Source organism: Vanellus vanellus, assembly GCF_965231255.1.
Source record: "Vanellus vanellus genome assembly, chromosome: 4".
NCBI classification, from domain to species: domain Eukaryota; kingdom Metazoa; phylum Chordata; class Aves; order Charadriiformes; family Charadriidae; genus Vanellus; species Vanellus vanellus.
The window spans coordinates 21285175-21302774 of NC_138909.1; the positions used below are offsets into that span (position 1 = coordinate 21285175).

The 17600-nt window shown below is 47.6% G+C and overlaps 2 protein-coding genes across 3 annotated transcripts; one reads left to right on the forward strand and one right to left on the reverse strand.

Annotated features, from left to right (window-relative positions):
• Nucleotides 1-326: 326 nt before the first annotated feature.
• ENOPH1 (enolase-phosphatase 1) lies at nt 327-12637 on the reverse strand. Its single transcript, XM_082482403.1, has 6 exons — nt 12361-12637; nt 10048-10149; nt 9091-9293; nt 5549-5681; nt 5124-5247; nt 327-4039 (listed from the first exon to the last, which is right to left on the reverse strand). The coding sequence occupies exons 1-6, from the start codon at nt 12442-12444 to the stop codon at nt 3900-3902; spliced, it is 786 nt and encodes a 261-aa protein (XP_082338529.1). The 5' UTR covers nt 12445-12637; the 3' UTR covers nt 327-3899.
• Nucleotides 12638-13023: 386 nt separating this feature from the next.
• On the forward strand, nt 13024-17600 carry HNRNPDL (heterogeneous nuclear ribonucleoprotein D like). 2 transcript variants are annotated; one of them, XR_014269117.1, is made up of 9 exons: nt 13024-13217; nt 13735-13903; nt 13992-14153; nt 14431-14562; nt 14678-14792; nt 15648-15815; nt 16048-16145; nt 16535-16638; nt 17332-17600. XR_014269117.1 is itself a non-coding variant. In XM_082482402.1 (8 exons), exons 1-7 carry the CDS (start codon nt 13129-13131, stop codon nt 16116-16118), a joined length of 906 nt encoding a protein of 301 aa, XP_082338528.1. In that variant the 5' UTR covers nt 13024-13128; the 3' UTR covers nt 16119-16145; nt 17332-17600. The 2 variants fall into 2 exon arrangements, 1 of the variants encoding a protein (XP_082338528.1); XM_082482402.1 differs by lacking the exon at nt 16535-16638.

Consider the following 17600-nt stretch of genomic DNA (forward strand, 5'->3'; position numbering starts at 1 on the left):
GATGAGTTTGTTTTCATGTGCAATCATGACTGTATTGCCAAAGGGCTCTGAGGGTGGCTGTCTCATTAAGAGCCAAGCAAAAATAGCTGTCTGCTGGAAGAGGAGTGGATCCTTCTCAGCAGCAGCATGAGAGAGCACAAGCTGTTTAGTTTGTGCTACCAGTGAGTCTTTCGGAGTGGTTCTGTCACAATCCTGTTGTTCAAAACATTCAACAGCCAGGCCTCATGATGCCCCTCCGAGACATGCACTCCTCAGCCTGTTCTGCAGAGGAGGACGTGAAGGAAACAGACTTCTCTGGGCACCGAGAGTCTTCAGGAGTTGCCAGTTCCCGAGTCACCAGATTGCATCTTTCATGTGTTTCCTGTATTGTTTTCTTTGCTACCAACTGGTGTAACTTGGTAGGCTGAGAAAAAGTGTCTGCTTCTTCTGGACTTGGAATTGGGCAGTGGAAGACCCCAACTGACTGGCTTTTGTGGTGAACAGGCAGGCATTTCTTCCAGCCTGGAAAGCAGCCCGACAGTAAAGCCGGGTTTGGGAGAAGCTGTGCTGTGGTCAGAAAACGAGACTGGGCCTGCCCTGCCTTGTAGCTGGGCAGACTGTCCCCAGGCCAGAGGAGATGGCACAATGGGGTGCTGTGCTTGGCTTTGTGTTTCAGACTCAATGGTGGGGGCTGGTGGAAGCAAAGTGCTGAATTAAGATGGGAATGCCTGTGTGCTCTGAAGATGACCCGGAAAAGGCTGCTCTTTGTAAGCATTAGTGCTTCCACCACATATCGTGTAACATTTCAAAAGCTTCCTCCTCAGTGAACAAAAAAAAAAAAACCAAAAAACCATTGTGTTAGAGACACTGGGCTTGCCTGCAAGAGAACAGAACCGTTGCAGGTGGTTCTGGGCACAGGGTTTGGTTTTGCTCCTTGTATACTTAGAAATCAAACTTCAGACTAGGCCTGGGCTCTGGACCCCTCCTGTGTCGAGTCTGCTAAAATCTGGAGATTTTAGCGGGCTTCCAAGGTGCAGGGAGGCAGTTCTGCCCTGAAGGTTGGGTGATGTGGCCTGAGGGCTGGAGGTGCAGGAAGAGAACAGTAAAACCTGAAGGACTTCTCCCTCCTGAAGGGAGGTATTCAAACAGAAGGTCTGTTTTCAAAGAAAAAGCAGGAGCTCAAAGCCCCTGTTTGAAAACCTGATTTTGGGAAAGCTGCTGTATTGGCTGGGCGGGCAGGGGAGCGATGGGAGTTGCTTCTCATGAACATGGCTCCTGTTTTTCTTCATAAGTCAGCCTCAGCTTAGGCTTGCAACTTGTCTGATCTGCAGGAAAATAAGCAGAAATTAAAGTGGTGGCAAAAGACACTTGAAGGGAAACTCGTACTGCATTGTGGCATTTCTGAGAGAGGGAAAAGGCACAAGGAGGGCATTCAGTCTTCTGCCAAGGTCAAAGACCTCTCCTGAAAGGAGAAACAGTTGAGAAAAACTTCTTTCAAAACTAGTCTAAGGAGAAAGCTTTCAGCCAGACCTTTACTTTATCTTCCGTGAGCCAAAATTTGTTCTCAGGCAGCTGTGTTATAAATCCAGAGCATCTCCCGCCAACGGAGGGTTGTCATAAGATTGCTGAAGGCCACCTCCTTGTAGCTGTGTCATTAGTGGGAAGCTTTCCTGGAGGGATGTGCTGAGGGTGGCCCAAGGGCACAGCAGCATTAAGGCGCAGGGGTCCCCAGCAGCCCATCCAGGAGCTCCTCCTGGGTGAGGGCAGGAGACAGCCTGGAGAAACATGCAGTTGGGATTCCTCTTACACAGGCATACACACACTCAATGCACATGGAGCACAAAATAGTAATTTTTTTAAAGGGTGTTTTAGTGTAAATAGTCCACTGCGACTCTTTTTAAAAATCAATTAATACTTTCAGTTTATCATTTTATATTTTGTAATTTTATCAAAGGAAAAAAAGATTGTGATTTATTTTTTTTTTCTTTCTCTCCTTTTCCTATATGCAATCCAAACTGAAATTCACGTTTTTAGTGGTAATTCTGTACATTTCTTAGAGTATTTCTAACAGCACATTTCAGTACAACTAAATGACAACTGGTATACACTCAAACATGACCACTAAATAAAGTGCTTTTATGGAGACAGTGAGTTTTATTTTTGTCCCCTACCACATACATAGCCTTCTGATGGCAAACGCAAAACAAAAGGTATTTACAGTGCCATGATTAAAATTAACACTTAAGGAAGCCAGGCACTATTCAACCATGCAGCTACATTTATTGTAACAGTGCTAATTAGCAGGGTCTTTCTAGGAGGAGGATCACAATCATTACACAGCCCATAAAGGCATCCAGACTAGCTGCCTTACGTGCTCCCATCAAAGTTTTAGAAGAGCAATGCTGGCATGATGTGGTTTCCTCCCAAAATGCCTGTCTCTCGTTTGTTCTCTGCGTAGCAGCCTCTCTCAAGAGAGCGAGCTGTAGGTGTAGATCAGAGCTCAGGAAGTGCATTAGTATTTTATTTCGGACATCCATGAGGGCAAGCTTAAGCACAGCTGTGCAGAAATGAGTACATTGCAAGTGACACCCATGCACAAAGTGCCAGCAGCAGAGAACAGAGGTTTCATACTGCCTCTGCCTCCACTGTTTCTAGGTATAACCTAACCGTGGCTGTCACCCTTGCATCCCCACTGAGCCCCTGCTGAAATTTTAAGACTGTCAGGGAGTTAATACAGCTTCCTTGGCAGGACAGGGTTCTCTGCCTTACAGAAAGGACGAGGGAGGGCAAAAGCAGGAAAACAAAGTGTTCACAGGTTTAAAAAAGATTTGCCTTTAGGTGCTGGGATCACTGGTACTGTACACAGGAAGGCTAAATACTGGGATAGAATGAACACAATGAAAGTGATGTTGTGGTTTTATTTACTACAGTAGGATTGGCACAATTTAGGTAGGGTGGGTGAAACGGTCAGGGTTTTAATTCTCATTAAATGCAGTAGGATGTGTCCCTCAGGAGCAGTTGCTTGTCAGGTTTGCTCACAGCTGATCATTGCTATGAAGGTGTGACAGGCTGATGTTGGCTACTGAGAAGGAGCTCTGTGGGTTAGCTCTAAGGGAGATACTTCAGAAACGCAGTCAGGCTGACTTTGATGTTCAGCCAATTGGATCCCATAGCCCAGCACCACAATGCAGCAGTGAGGTGGGCCTAGAATTTAATTTTTAAATCTATATTTATATATACTCTACTTCATTCTGGTAGGCTGGCTGTGTAGCTCTAAGCAGCTTCTGTATGCAAGCTGTACTGTCTTGTACCTAGACCTCCTGTGGATATAGCCAAGATTTAAGTTGTTCCTGGTCTGAAGAGCTTGCCTGCAGCAAGGGCTGTCTTTTTCTGTGGTAGCCCAAACCTACATATTATAGCCCACATTTGGTATTTTCCTTTGGGCATTCCAACCTCCCTAACTCTGAAAGTTTTGACTTAGCCAGCAATGCTGTCTGCAGGAAGAAGCTCATATCATGGTCCCCAGAGGTCTCTATCAGCCAGGGGGACATACACCTTGTTTGCAGACTGTTTCTAAAAATGACAGAGCTCGTGGTGGGGCATTTTAGCACCAGATTTCAATGGGCAAGTCTGAAGGAAACACCCTGAGCTAATTGCTAGGTGGAAAAGGGAAGGAACAGCAGGGCTCATGGGTGCTGCTCCTCACCCTGCTCCCAGCTCCAGCTGGCTGCTGCAGGCCTCTGTCCTACTGCACATGGGCCCCCACACCATACTTTTCATCCATATCTGCCTGCACTAGTCATGGGTCCAAGACATGATGTGGGTTTGGTTTTAAATTCTGTGATTATGGACAAAATTACCTAACGTTACACAAAGACAATTCAAGTGAAGCACAGTCTTTTGTGGGTGCACCGCTTTCCCTAAGTGGAGGAAGACAAGAAAAGTTCGGTGAAAGATGAGATGAGGCTGTAATACGATTTCTCATCGTCTGTCAGTCCTGCATTGCCTGGTCTGATCACCACAGCCACGTGAGTATCTGCTTCCTCAGCCGCGTTGGCTTCTGAAACAAACAGAGGTGGGGAAAGTGGATGTGAGATGTGCTTACTGACCTATCCACATGAGGGTCTTTGAGGCTTGCAGAAGCCCCAAAACACTGAAGTGCTTTTAAAGGTTGAAACTGAGAGAGAAGCATTTGTACATGGTGCTGCAGGGCTCTAGCAAGGGCCCAGCTCCTGGCAGACCTGCTGTGGATGACTGCAGCTGCTGTGTAATGGGAGTGGATGGGAGCTGGCTGCCATGACACCTCCTTCCCTCTCCCAGCTGATGGCTGTCCAAGGCACATGCAGGCAGCATGCACCAGCACTTCTATTCCTGTCACAAAGAGACTGGGCTGTGGTGTTAGCACGTCCAACATGCCCCACCAGGAATCACTTCTCACAAGCTTCCTTTGCTCCCCAAGCACAGCAAGAGGCCGCCAGGAAGACGGTAAAGAGAAAAGGAGGTAACTGCAAGCTCCCACCAATGCTGCTGCCAGGGCTGGGGAGGAGGCAAGGGCTAACTCCTGGGGATTGAGCTGGCTTAGACTGAGATCACAACCCAGTGCCATTTCGGCCAGAAAGATATTTCCAGCAAAGGCAGGAAATTAAATTAGTTTCCTGAGCCTGGCTTTACAGGAGTCAAGTCTTGGCGACCAGGAGAAATGTTTTCCTGGTGCTGAACACAACCTAACAGTAAGTGGCACAAAGAACCAGCCACTGTGCATGCCACATAGCAGCACAGGAGACGTCACGTTCCCCTGAGCATGGGTCATGAAAACTGCTGACCCTGTTTGTAAATGGGGCACACCAACTGCTTCAGCAAACGCTCCACTCTGCTTTAACAGTCTCTCCTTGCTTGCTGGCGCAAGGGCAGGTTTTCTACTTGACCTATTTTTCCCTCATTGCAGCTCTGTTCACAGATATCCCACTGCTGTGTGACAGCCTGGATGTGTAAGGAAGGAGCGTGGCAGCAGCTAGGGGGATGCCACTGAAGCAAGGTGGTCTGCAGCATTTCTGGGGTGCTTGTGACAAATCAGCAGCATGCATTTAAAGAGCACCTGCATCACTCACACAGGTGAGAGCCAGCAGGACTGGCAGGCTACCTACCTCGAGGGACATCCGTCAGGAAGAGGATGTTTTTGGTGGCACACCCAATACTGGCAGCAATCCTTCTGTAGCTCTCACTTTCTACCTTGGGGCCTATTTTGGTATCAAAGTGGCCGTCAAAGAGCTGCAAGAGAGAGAAAAGCAAAGGCAGTTGCTGAGTGTCACCTGAAGAGCACAGCTAAACCTCACTCCTGAGCAAGGCATCCCCTTTCCTTTCTACCACAGTAATGGGAGGGAGCCAGGGCAGGTGGCAATGCAGCCATGCTAGCATACTCAGCTGGCTGAGCTTAACTCCCATGGGCCAAACCCACTGCCCCACCTTCCTGTCACAGACTGTATTCATGAAGCATTACAGCAAGGGCAGTTGTGGGAGGGAAGTGCTCTGTGGAGGGAGAAGCTGTAAGGAAGGTGATAAGGTTATCTACCTCTAGGATATCACCTTCTGTAGAGTATCCAAACAGAAGCTTCTGGGCTTCAATGCTGCCTGAGGAGTAGACATAGACCTTCATCCCTGCTTCCCGCCACTTCCGGATAGCTGGAACCACATCTTCAAAGATTCTGGAGCAAAACAGAGCAGCAGGTAAGGGAAAACCTAGAGGCACCTGGAGGGACCACCTTTAGCCGAGCACAGTGACAACAGTTCCATTAGTTTGCAAGGGGACTTCATTCTCAGTCTGCTCAGGGCTTCTGCAACAGAGGAGTCTGTATCAGCAACAGGTGGTATATGCTTAGCTCCAGCCAACTGAGCAGCTCATTGCTACACAGACAACAGCTCTGATGAGCTGTTTCAGACACTTGGCAGGAGTTTCTCCAGTCCCTGAAATTTGGAGAAGGAAAGGTTGGGGAAAATGGCATCCTGCCACTTTTCTCTGCAAGGGAGGAATAAGGGGGAGGACAGGGAAGACAGGGTCTTGCATCCTGAGTTCCACCTGCCTTGCAAGCTACAAAGGTTTTCCTGTTAGTAAGAGCTATGGCTCTAAGTTGCATCCATATGGGGCAAACCCATCCCACAGGTTCAGGCTCTGACCATGTGTAGGGAGGAGCTGAGAGGAGGTTGCAGCTGCAGGAGCTAAATGAGCAACACCATACGAATTGCTTGAAGCCAGACAACAACTAGGGAAAGGAGTGTCCCCTAAGGGACTGAGGTCAGAGCTACTCTATTCAGCAACTTGGTCAGGCTCTACTACCCGTGGGCCAGATGTGTCCCTGGCTTAACTGCACCACAGAGGGTGAACCAGCTCCTGTTCACTAGGCAGCAGTATCCCTTCCCTTATTCTTCTGGCTTTGCTGGGAAGGCAAGATACTGATCTAGCAATGGGCTGATGAGTCTCAAAATGTGAGCTCTAACTCCTGGCTAATAGCCACCCACAGACAAGCCCAGCAGTGGGGAGCAAAGGTGTGAGAGAGGGAAGGAGGACCGAATCCAAGGCAACTGCTGCGTAACTGCTAACAGACATAGCTGTTGGTTAGCTCATACCCTTCTCATTTATACCATGAGACCTCTTCAGTGGTGCATCTACATGTATGTAAAAGCTCTTTGTATGCAAAGGACATTTACAAGACGATTCAAGTACTGGGAGAAACTGAAGGCTAGAGGATGCTCAAGAGGGACAAAGTGAGGCTGAAAATAAGTCCCTTAATAATACATGTGATGGTTGATAAGGAAAGGCCACAAACAGCCTTGGAAGAGCAAGGAGGGGGTTTGAGTTTGATATGGCAGGAGGACGGAGAGAGGAGCTGGAGGAGACATGATATCCAGGGAACTGAATTTTCATCCCAGTCCAAAACACAGCCTTCGTCCTAGACTGCACAGCTCTGTGTGGCCATTTGGGTCAAGGCCTAAAGGTATTGTCCCAAAAAGGGGATCTGAGCACCTGAACACCTGAAGAAAGAGGACTCCAACGCCAGAGGGTGCTGGACTGAGTTTTGCATACTTGTAGCAATCAGCTGGCCCTTTCTTCATCTCCAATTTCTTGGCCATCTGCTCAGGGCCTTGTTATGTTATGTGGTTAAAACAAAACCAAAACCAAATGAATTCTTATTCATAGTTATTTATTAAATGTCTCTGGTGTCCGCTGAAAATATTTTGAAGTTGTAAGGCACCTGCAGAAACTCCCAGCCACCCTCATGTTTTCATGTGCTGAGTTCAGTGCCCAGATTTCAGACACTGATGTGCCAGATACAGTTGGGTGAGGGGGAGACTTTAGAGATCTCACTCCTTGGATGCTGCCAAGCAGCAAGGCTAGCTCCACAGTTTTTGGGACACTATAAGACAATTATCCTTGTTTTTAAAAAGAAAACCAACAGGATGGTAGTCCCTCTTGTATTGCATCTGGTGGATGTTTGTGGATGTGGATGTTGCAAATATCTGGTGGATGTTTGTATTTTTCTCTGAGCTCTTTTTCTTCTTCCTCATTCTTCCTTTGGCAAAAACACTTTGTGAAATTAAGGGTTTCTTTTACTTTCTTAGGAACTTGAAATGCATAGTTTAACCAAGTATGTCTCAACCTAAATAAGATCGGGCTTAACGCCAGTTGTGCCTACTTATGCACCCCTGTGTTGTGGCTGAAGCATAAAGAGAAGTCTGAAGACAAAAAGAAGTGGAAAGGCAGGAAATGGTCAGATAAGAGACAAAGCAGGAGGAAACAACTGAAAGGACCTGACCCTGCCACCCTGGCTTGTTCCAAAATGTGAGTGCAATTTAGTCCCATCAGTGCAAAATGCAGGATGGAGAATTTTAAGAAGTTCATACCTATGCCTCAGGCTCTTGCTTTATCAAGAAATCTCTGTAGAGGAATATTGAGACATTTTCTGAATTTTGAAGATAGTTGTCCCAGATGAATGTTCCACCAGTCATGGGAGCAGAATCACCCCATGTCATGCCTCCATAACCTTGTTCTGTTTCTCAGATCCCATCTCCTTTACGGACCCTGCCCAAGTGGCTGGAGAACTAGCTGTTCCCCAGCATGTACCTGCCAATTATTCCTTAAGTGGAGACTGAGACAACTCAGTCAGTCCTGAGGTTACTCTAAGCTATGTCTTCCTGTCCTGGTTTGAGCGACACAGGACTAATTTCTCTTCTAATACTTGGGAAGACTGCACTTTTGGAAGACTCCAGTGTCTGAATTTGGGAAAATATTTACTTTGTAGCCAGCTATGGTGTGTGGGTTTCAAAGTCTCAGTGTTTTTGAGCTCACCAGGTGCAGGGATGAGGAGGAGCAAGACCTGGGCACTTGACCCAAGCTGGCCAACAGGATTATTTCATACCATCAACATCACATTCAATATAAATTAGAAAGTTGGCTGTGAAGTTCTCTCCCTCCCTTGATGGCTGCGATCCTGAGAACTTCGTGGCCTGGTTCCGGGCTCCTGAGGCCTTCCCTTCTTCCTGAAGCCATAGTGCTCACAGTGTCCAACATTTGCTGTCCACTGCTGGGAGCACACAGCTTCTTACTGATATAATTGGCTGAGTATAATCTTTGTATATTCTATATTGGTATCGGGATCCATATTGGTTCTTTAGTGCTATTAATGTTAATTATTTAATCCTACTTTATTAAATCTGTTTATACTTCAACTCCCCGGTTTCCTTGTTTTCTCCCAATTCCCTTTCCCGGGTGGGGAGGGGTCACTGGGTGACAGAATGATTGTCTAAACGACAACAAATTGTTGTTGGTCTCTCAAACCAAAGATTAAGCTCAATGAATTTGTGTTTTGCTGCATGATCGAGTTTGAAATGAAGTGTCTGCAGCTGGTTCCATGACAGCAGTGGCCTGGCTTAAGCCACGACTCAGTGTAAACATATTGGCTTCTCCACCAAGGTAGTAATTCTATTTGCATTTGTACATGGCGCTGTTTCCAGAAATACCTTATGCAGCTGTTCTGCTAACAGACATCTAGGAAAAATGCACCCCATACCTGCCCCAGGGAAAGGGGCACACAATTACTCACACACACAATTACTCACTCTCCTTTGACATGCCCGGTTGCATAGGCTGCCCTCCACATGTGACCCTGCAGCTGCTTCAGTGCTGTGGTCTTCCTGTCCAGAGACATCTGCCAGTGCACATTGTCTACGACTGCCTGGATGACCTGCTCCAGCTCCTCTTCCCCGCTTCCGCTCTCCAAAGGGATCGGCACAGCCCCGTCCAAGCTGGAGTCCTCCTGAGCCTGGAAAACATCCATGATAAAAAGAGATGAGGGAAGAGATGGATTGGTCTCAGCATCTCAATTTAGGAAAGGGGTCTAACACCTGCATCAGCACAACTCTGCAGCACACAGCTTGAACTGCTTTCCACATTAAGGGTTACAACATTGTTCGAATGCTTTTCTCAATGGGAAATTCAGACTTCAGTAGTGTCTAGAAACACTTACTTGGATTGTACTTTCCAGGCCCAACAATTAGCACTGTTGTAGCTATATTGTAAATACTCTAATGAGAATTATCTTTGCTTAAGTATTTCACTACTGAAACTAAGTCAAAGAAGCAAATTCATCTATTGGCTTCAGACAGTCATAGGTCTCAAATTGATGGATGGCCCTGTGTGGGACAAGCATTCTGCCATTGCTCCACGCTGCTTCCCAAACAGGCACCTGGAAGCTGCAGTCAGCAGATTCAGCAAGAGAAGGGCACAGTGCAAGCACGAAGCTGAAAAGCCATGGTTCAACACTCACTCAGAGGCCTTGAAGACCAAGGAACGCTGAGGTAAGCAGCTGAGCTGCTGCCTACCAAGCACCAGCCTTTCCCCAAGTATAACCCCAGGCTTTGGGTGGGGGAGAATCAGCCTGTCAAGGCAACCAGCCTCCGTGGGGGGGAAAAGAGAGGTATAGGCTCATGTTGGGTGTCTGGGGGAGTCCAGGTGACCTGAAGTCTCAGGCATCCCGTGAAAACCCAGCGAGACACAGTGTAGCTCTGTTACTTAACCTGTTTCCTCAGAAGTCCGATGTCTCGCTGGCACTCCTCCTCCTCCCAATGAGTGCGCAGATACTCCTTCACATTGTTTATGATGTAAGGGAACAAGGTCTCCTGGCAGCACACAAGAAAAACAGGCAGCTCCTTTAACTTGGCAGAGGTAAGGCTGATTTGCTTTTAAAGCAACCATTTGCACGTGCCGGCGTGTACGGTTATATTCTCCGCTTGAGCTTCTCCTACAGTACTGCAGCTTGTGCAAATGCCTGCCAAGGGTGTCTACCTGGTTGCAGGCCAGAGCCAATCTTGGACCAAGATTTGTGCAGGTGGATTTTTTCCACAAATACTTATGTAGTCACAACTTCTAAATCCCAGGATGGAAAAGCAGATGATAACTTTTCCTGGGCTTGCCAAAAAATGTCTCAAACGAGAGATGTGACCCCGAGTTCCCATCAGCTGAGGAGTATAAGGCTGATTGTATACATACTCTCAACTGACAAATTATACTACTCTATCTTTAATGGGGCGCTTGTGTTAATGAAGGTCATTCTGAAAAAATATCTCAACTTGTCACCAGAGCTAGAGGACCTTTTTAAAAAGAAAAGTCTAGCCCAGTGTCACTGAGCTCTATAGGACAGTCTTGCAAATGAAATGAAACGGGGTTAGGGAAAAGTGCCACAGGAGGATCACAAACCTTCCTGGAGATCCCAAGGGAAACCAGAAATAATTACAAATTGCTCTCATTAGTGGTGTTTCACAACAGAGAGGCCACAAGCAGCCACCGTGACGGCATCTCCGGGTGCAGGAAGAGCCTCAGGACAAGGGGAAGGGCAGTGGATCTTTTAAAGGGAAATAGAAATTATGGAGATTAATTGAAAGTCCAAGTCAAATAACTTCTTTCAAGCATTTTCAGGATTTTCAGCAAACTGATTTTATTGAAAACCATAACTCATTTGGCCTCCCTGCAACAGCAAGACTTTAGGTAGGAAACAGTGTCAGGCATATTGCATGGGATTTGCATGAGAGCAAAATGGATTCAAGGTGGATATAACCAACTTCATTGCTCTGTTAGGTGTTTAGTAAGAAATCTGAGCCGTTCAAACTGTTTAAATTGAAAGATATTGAGGGGAGGGAGGCATCGAGACATGAAGTTTCTTGAAGAGCACTGGATGAACATGGACAGGAGAGATGTAGGTCATGTTGCGCATCTGTTAAACTCTGTTAGCAGAAACACCTAGAAAGCCTGGCAAGAGCCTTCACCCTTCTGTGCATCATGTGAGTCACAATGCACTTGTGTAAACTACTGACAAAACAGATCCACCAAAAGCTATAATGCCTCATGGAGAAATACAGGTTAATGGCAGGAGCAGGGATAATTCTGTTCTGAGGGAGCAAATTGCTCCCTCCTGTGAAGCACACTAGCCTGGACCAAAACCTGTTGGAGGGGAGGGACCCGCAGCGATTTAAGAACTGCAAATTTTAATAGCATTTTTACAGCCTTTGTCCCGATGCCTCCTGCTGGCCTTGCAGACTTCCCGGTCCCCTGGCTTTTACACCTAAACCAACATTTTCAATAGCCTTAAGCCTTTTCCTAGGCGAGGGAAGCCACTCATGCATATTCGCTGTTAGTACAGTCCTCCTTGTTGATGTGCTCTCTGCGCTACCCTCCCCCAGTACTGGTCCTGTGCATGCTGGAGGAAGGACATACATCTCTGGTGACACTGGAATCATCTGACTGTACCACCCTTTTGAAGGGAGAAAGCAGCAGACAACCCCAAGACAGTACTTCAGGCACTCTGCAAACACGGGTGAGGTGCTGCAGCTCCAGCCATCTGAGCAACAATGATGCTTTTTCTACACGAGGCAGAGGGCACTCCAATTACTCTATATCCATGAAAAAAATAATTTACCGAACTGCCCTGCATCTTAATAGTTCCCTGATCCCCTACCCACAAAAGAGGCAAGCGATCAGTAAAACGAGATATATTTTCTCGTGAGCATTATTCAGAAAAACACAAAAAATGTGTTACGGTCTTACGCTTCTGGAGGAAACTCAGGCCTGCCCTCCGCAGGGCTGCAGCCCCGGGAGAGGCGCCCCGCTCCTCCTCCTCCCCCCCTGCGGGTGGGGCCGTGCCAGCGAAGGGGTCTTGCAGTCCGAAATCTGCCCGGGGCAGCGGTGCCACCCTCCCCGGCTGCCGGAGGGGGTCCACGATAATAACGGCTATGCTAACAGAGCACCCCGCCGGTGCCTGCGGGGCTCCCGGCCGCGTGGGGGGGGGGGGGGGGGGGGAGGGAGGGGGCGCTGCCGCCCGCCCCACCGGGTCTCACCTGGACGAAGGCGATGGGGGTAGTGGTGCCCTCGATGTCCAGCAGGATGGCGCGCACCTCCGCCGGCACCGGCAGCACGCCCATGGCGGCGGCACGTGGGCCGCGGCGGCGGGTGCTCCCCCCTGCGGCTGCGCCGGGGGCCGGGCTCGGCCGTCGCAGCTCGCGGTCGGTGAGTGTGGTGTCGATGGGACCCCAGCGGCGGGGAGTGCCGCGGCGGCTATGCCCGCCCCCGGAGCGCCCGCTCCGCCCCACCGCCTCCTGAATGAGGTTTCTTGGTTGCACGTTACACCCCCCACCCCTCAGCCCCGGCGCCGGCGTCCGCCTGTCCCGCTTCCCCCGGTCCCCGTCCCTGCCCAGGGCAGCGACCCCCGCCTCGCCCCAGGGCCCGCGGCAGGAAGGGCGTGGGGAGCTCTGAGCACGCGGAGGAGCGAGGCAGGCAGGGACGGCAGCTGCACGCCGCACTCCGGCCCTGCGTCAGGGAACGGCTGTACCGGTTCCACGCACGGAGCGGCCCCGGTCGGGGTTCGGGGGCGGGGAGGCGGCCCAGCGGCGGGAGGCTGCTGCAGCCCCGCCGGAAGCCGCCAGGGGCGCTACGGGAGGGAGACAGAGCTACAGGGGAGACAGAGCGGCGCTGATTGGCTGTCGGCGCGGTTATATAAGGGCGGCGCAGGCGGTGCCCGGATCTCTTCCGCCGCCATTTTCTTTCCTGAGCGGGTCTCTGCGGTCTTCACTGTCTTCGCCGCTCGCCCTAGCCGCCCCCGCTCCACTATGGAGGACACAACCGAGATGAGCGGCGGCCCGGAGGAGTTCGCTGAGGGCTCCAAGATCAACGCGAGCAAGAACCAGCAGGACGACGGGTAGGGCCGGGGGGGGAAAAGGGGGGGGGGGCGGGGGGGCACACCTCCATCTCTCTCACCCGCCCTCATGGCCCGCGTGGGGGAGGGGGGAAGGGGGGCTCGGGTGCTGGGAGGCGGGGCCTGCTCCCCTACGCCAATGGCCGCGCCCGTCTTTGTGTCCCGGACTGGTGACCCAGTTTCCGTGGGGCAGGGCGGGGGGCTGCCAATCAGAAGGCGTGACGTCACCGGCAGCCTATGGAGTCGTGCGCTGCTGGCGGGCGGGGGGCGCGGGGAACGCGCAGACCCGGCCCATGTGTAACAACAAGGCCGGGCCGCGCCGGGCCGGGGCAGCTGCTGCCTCACTCCCGCTGCTGTCAGGCCTGTAAGCCGAGCCGCGTGGTCGTGTCTTCCTGATGTCCTTTGGCTTGCAGCGGCCACGACCGGGCTAGCTCCGTGCTCCACGCGTGCATTTGCACTCAGTTTTGTGTGTACGCACACGTGTATTTACATGTATTTGTATGTACTTACTGCGTTTCAGGAAAATGTTTATTGGAGGCCTCAGCTGGGACACCAGCAAGAAAGACTTGACAGAGTATCTCTCTCGGTTTGGCGAGGTCGTGGATTGTACGATTAAAACAGATCCGGTCACTGGGAGGTCGAGGGGGTTTGGGTTCGTGCTCTTCAAGGATGCTGCCAGCGTGGAGAAGGTGGGTGGATTTCTTGTGGATTGATGGCACGAAGCCTGCCTGTGTCACTTAAATGATCTGAGACTTTGTTTCCTTGTGTGCTTCTTAGGTGTTGGAACTGAAGGAACACAAACTGGATGGGAAGTTGATAGATCCTAAAAGGGCAAAAGCTCTAAAAGGGAAGGAGCCACCAAAAAAAGTATTTGTTGGTGGGCTCAGTCCAGATACATCTGAAGAACAGATTAAGGAGTACTTTGGCGCTTTTGGCGAGGTACAGTATAATGGCATATAAGAACAGCTCTGTTTTTCACATGCAGTGTTGCCTGTGTCTTAAGACAGAAGAATTTGTGAGGAGAGAGCTGGCTCAGACTTAACGTAAAACTAAGGATTGTTGAAACTGTATGCATGTTAATGATTCCGTAGTGTGATGGGCTGGTTTATAGTTATCAAATGCAGTTGGCATCAATGTCGGACTGCTGAATGATTCTAGTAGCATAAAAAGTTGCTTACAGATTCCATGCGTTAGTGATAGGTACTTTTGATTTCAGATTGAAAACATTGAGCTTCCCATGGACACAAAGACGAATGAAAGGAGGGGTTTCTGTTTTATCACGTACACAGATGAAGAGCCAGTAAAGAAATTACTAGAAAGCAGATACCATCAGATTGGCTCAGGCAAGGTATGGAAGCTCTTATTCTTAGCATGTGAAATAGACCGTCTCTAGGCTTCCCTGAAAGCAGTTCACAAAATGGTCTTGAAATTTTTGATGAGTTAAAGAACTTCTGTCTTCACAGTGTGAGATCAAAGTAGCACAGCCCAAAGAGGTATACAGGCAACAGCAGCAACAGCAGAAAGGAGGAAAAAGCAATGCGGCTAGTGGACGAGGAGGTGGAAGGGGACGTGGACGGGGTGAGTCTTTTGGATGTTGAAATTAATGTAAATGTTTAAGTATCTGTACCAAACACTAAGGTGTTTTAGATGTTCCAGGTTTTGGGCTGCGTGGAGATCTCATGTTTAAATTGAATGTGGAAAGTAGCCTGTTAGCAAGTGGTATTTTGGTGATTGTGATTGCTTGTGGAAGCTGAAGAATCTCTTCTTGCTCTGCTTGCATTCAAGTGGTGAAGTGGCAAGCTGGATGTAGGGTGCTTTTGTATACCCAAAGCTGACAGCATAGCTAAATGGGTAGTGCAGTTATCCTTTCATGTAAAAGGATACGCTGTTAGTTGGCTCCTGGGCAAGAAACCATGAGCTGTTTGCTAAAGAGGAAGACAAGTCACTTTGCTACACTGTGCAAATCAATGAGAAGCAGTCAACTGTTATGTACAGGTTAATGCATCTCAGTCTTAAAAAGTGAAGCAGTTCACAACCATCACAATGCAGTAAAGTTGATCCTGTGTTATAACTTAATGTTCAGGCAATTAATGATCCAAAATAGAAGTTGAAGGAAAAGAGCAGGAGCTGCTGTAGTGCATGCCTTCAGTGTTGTGTTGTTTTGTTTTTCCTGGCTGTTTTACAAGCAGGACTACCTGCTGTTTTTCTCTATTGTTGTTGTGGGTGATAAGATCTTAGGATGTATCTGTCATATCCAAATGAGATGCCTGAACTCTTTTAGAAAATTTTTCTTGGGTTCTTTGGAAGATAAGAGGATTCTTCCAGGTAATAGTTCTGGCATAGAAAGATTGCCATAGAAAGTTAGATGAAGTGGCATAGGAGAGGAATGAAATAGTAAGTTCTGTAACTTAGAAATGCTATACTTGGTTTCAGGTCAGGGACAAAACTGGAATCAAGGCTTTAATAACTATTATGATCAAGGATATGGAAACTACAATAGTGCTTATAGTGATCAAAGCTACAGTGGCTATGGAGGATATGACTACTCCGGGTACAACTATCCCAATTATGGATATGGGCCGGGATACACAGATTACAGTGGTAAGTGGTTTTGATGTCATTCCAGATGATAATAGGATGCATCTTTGAACAGGGGCCTCTTTTAGTAACTTGTTCTGTAACACCTCTTACTGCTTACACATGGCTCTAAAGAGTAGCCCTGTTGGTGTACTGTATGGGAACAATTTCCTTTAGAGTGTCGGATGTTGATCTCAATGGTTCTGGGTGGTTGTGTTTTCCCCCCACACACACACCCCTGCCATGTTCTCTACAGGTCAACAAAGCACATATGGAAAGGCATCCCGTGGTGGCGGCAATCACCAAAACAACTACCAGCCGTATTAAAGCATTACCTAGTACTTGAGAAAACAGGTGTGTATATGACTGCAAGGTCTGCTCTGAGTATGTCTAATCTAATTTAAAGATCAATAGACAAATGAAGAGTAAAAACTTGTGTAGCATGACTTTTCCTTTAATTAAGCTTTTGTTAACTTAAAAAAAAAATACTTTTTTTTTTTTAAAACCAGCTTTGCCTACAGTGTCTATAGATCTTTAACTTTGTAAAAATGTGACTTTATCTTCTTTAGTACTTCAGAAAAACATAAGAGTTTTTCTGTTTTGCGTTGTGTACCAGGTGGTCTAGAGGAATAATTAAACTTATTAGAAGTATTAACAGGTAAAGTACTGAAATGGGTACAACTTAAGGAAAACAAGAATGTTGTCTTCTAACTCTGACATTATACCTTGTTTGTACCCGCCAGCGGGAACTTCATTGCAGGCCGTGTGTCACCCTGACCACGTCTATCTCTGGGGTCGCACGTTGCAGGCAGAGCGCAAGGCATACACCAGAAAACGCTGTCCTGTGGTATGGTCTCTTCCAACTTCATGTACCAGCGTAAAGATTAAAGTGGAAAACTTCAGACTTTGGCTTCTTTTTTTTAATCTTTTTGGAGATTAAGTGTCTTAACTTAAATGGTTTTTTACAGGAGTTAAAGTACATAAATGCCTTTACAGCTTAATCATTTGGTCTTCTGTTTAGTGTTGTATTTCAATTGTGGAACCTCATTTTAAGTGTGCATTCTTTAAGATTTAATGCTTGCTTTTTTTCTTTTTATAGCTAATAGTGAAATCTGCAAACCAAAACGAACTTTTAAATCTGGAAAAACGTTAAAGATCATATGCACCTGAACTTGTTTGAATTAAATTGACCTGACTTGTGTTTGCACAGCATTTAGATGGATAAACAAATAATCAGAAACTCTTTTGGCAGTGTTTTCAGTGGAAAAAAAAAACCTGATCCAGAGCCTGGTTAATAGTCTAAATTGTATGTGTGTTGTTCTGGAACAGCTTCCTAAATGGGCTGCATGGCTATATTTGGGAAGATAAATTACTGATGGGTAACAAAACCTTTTGTGTTACCTTCATAAATATGCATATGATCTTTAACAGTGAAGAAAGGAATATATAGAAGACTTTAAGCAGTTCATGAAAATGGACCTTTTAACGATTCTTGTAGCAACTTGCACAGATCTGACGTATGTTTTGTCTTGGTTTTTAGGTAGAGATACTGCAACAAAGCCATCTTGCAGCGCATCGTGAGTGAATGGCGGGTGGTCTTCGTGAGAGGAAATTACTATTTTGTAAAAGACTCTTAGTGTATGACACAACTGTGTCCAACTGTACATAGCGGCTGACTAGTTTCTTTTATGGTTTTTACTTTCTTTTTGCCATTCATCTTATGACACAATGTGGACTTGTGTTTATACAAACTTTATTTGTATAATTTCATGTTAAAGGATTCTCTAATAAATGCTTACCTTAAGTGAT

Excerpts from the sequence above, each read along its gene's own strand:
- ENOPH1 (XM_082482403.1), bottom strand. The coding sequence starts at position 12,444 with ATGGGCGTGCTGCCGGTGCCGGCGGAGGTGCGCGCCATCCTGCTGGAC. Across the intron at positions 9,294-10,047 it reads TCGGACTTCTGAGGAAACAG|GCTCAGGAGGACTCCAGCTT; the intron begins GTTAAGTAACAG and ends GATGTTTTCCAG. Across the intron at positions 5,682-9,090 it reads ACCGGGCATGTCAAAGGAGA|AATCTTTGAAGATGTGGTTC; the intron begins GTGAGTAATTGT and ends GTTTTGCTCCAG.
- HNRNPDL (XM_082482402.1), top strand. The coding sequence starts at position 13,129 with ATGGAGGACACAACCGAGATGAGCGGCGGCCCGGAGGAGTTCGCTGAG. Across the intron at positions 14,563-14,677 it reads ATCAGATTGGCTCAGGCAAG|TGTGAGATCAAAGTAGCACA; the intron begins GTATGGAAGCTC and ends CTGTCTTCACAG. Across the intron at positions 15,816-16,047 it reads GGGATACACAGATTACAGTG|GTCAACAAAGCACATATGGA; the intron begins GTAAGTGGTTTT and ends TGTTCTCTACAG.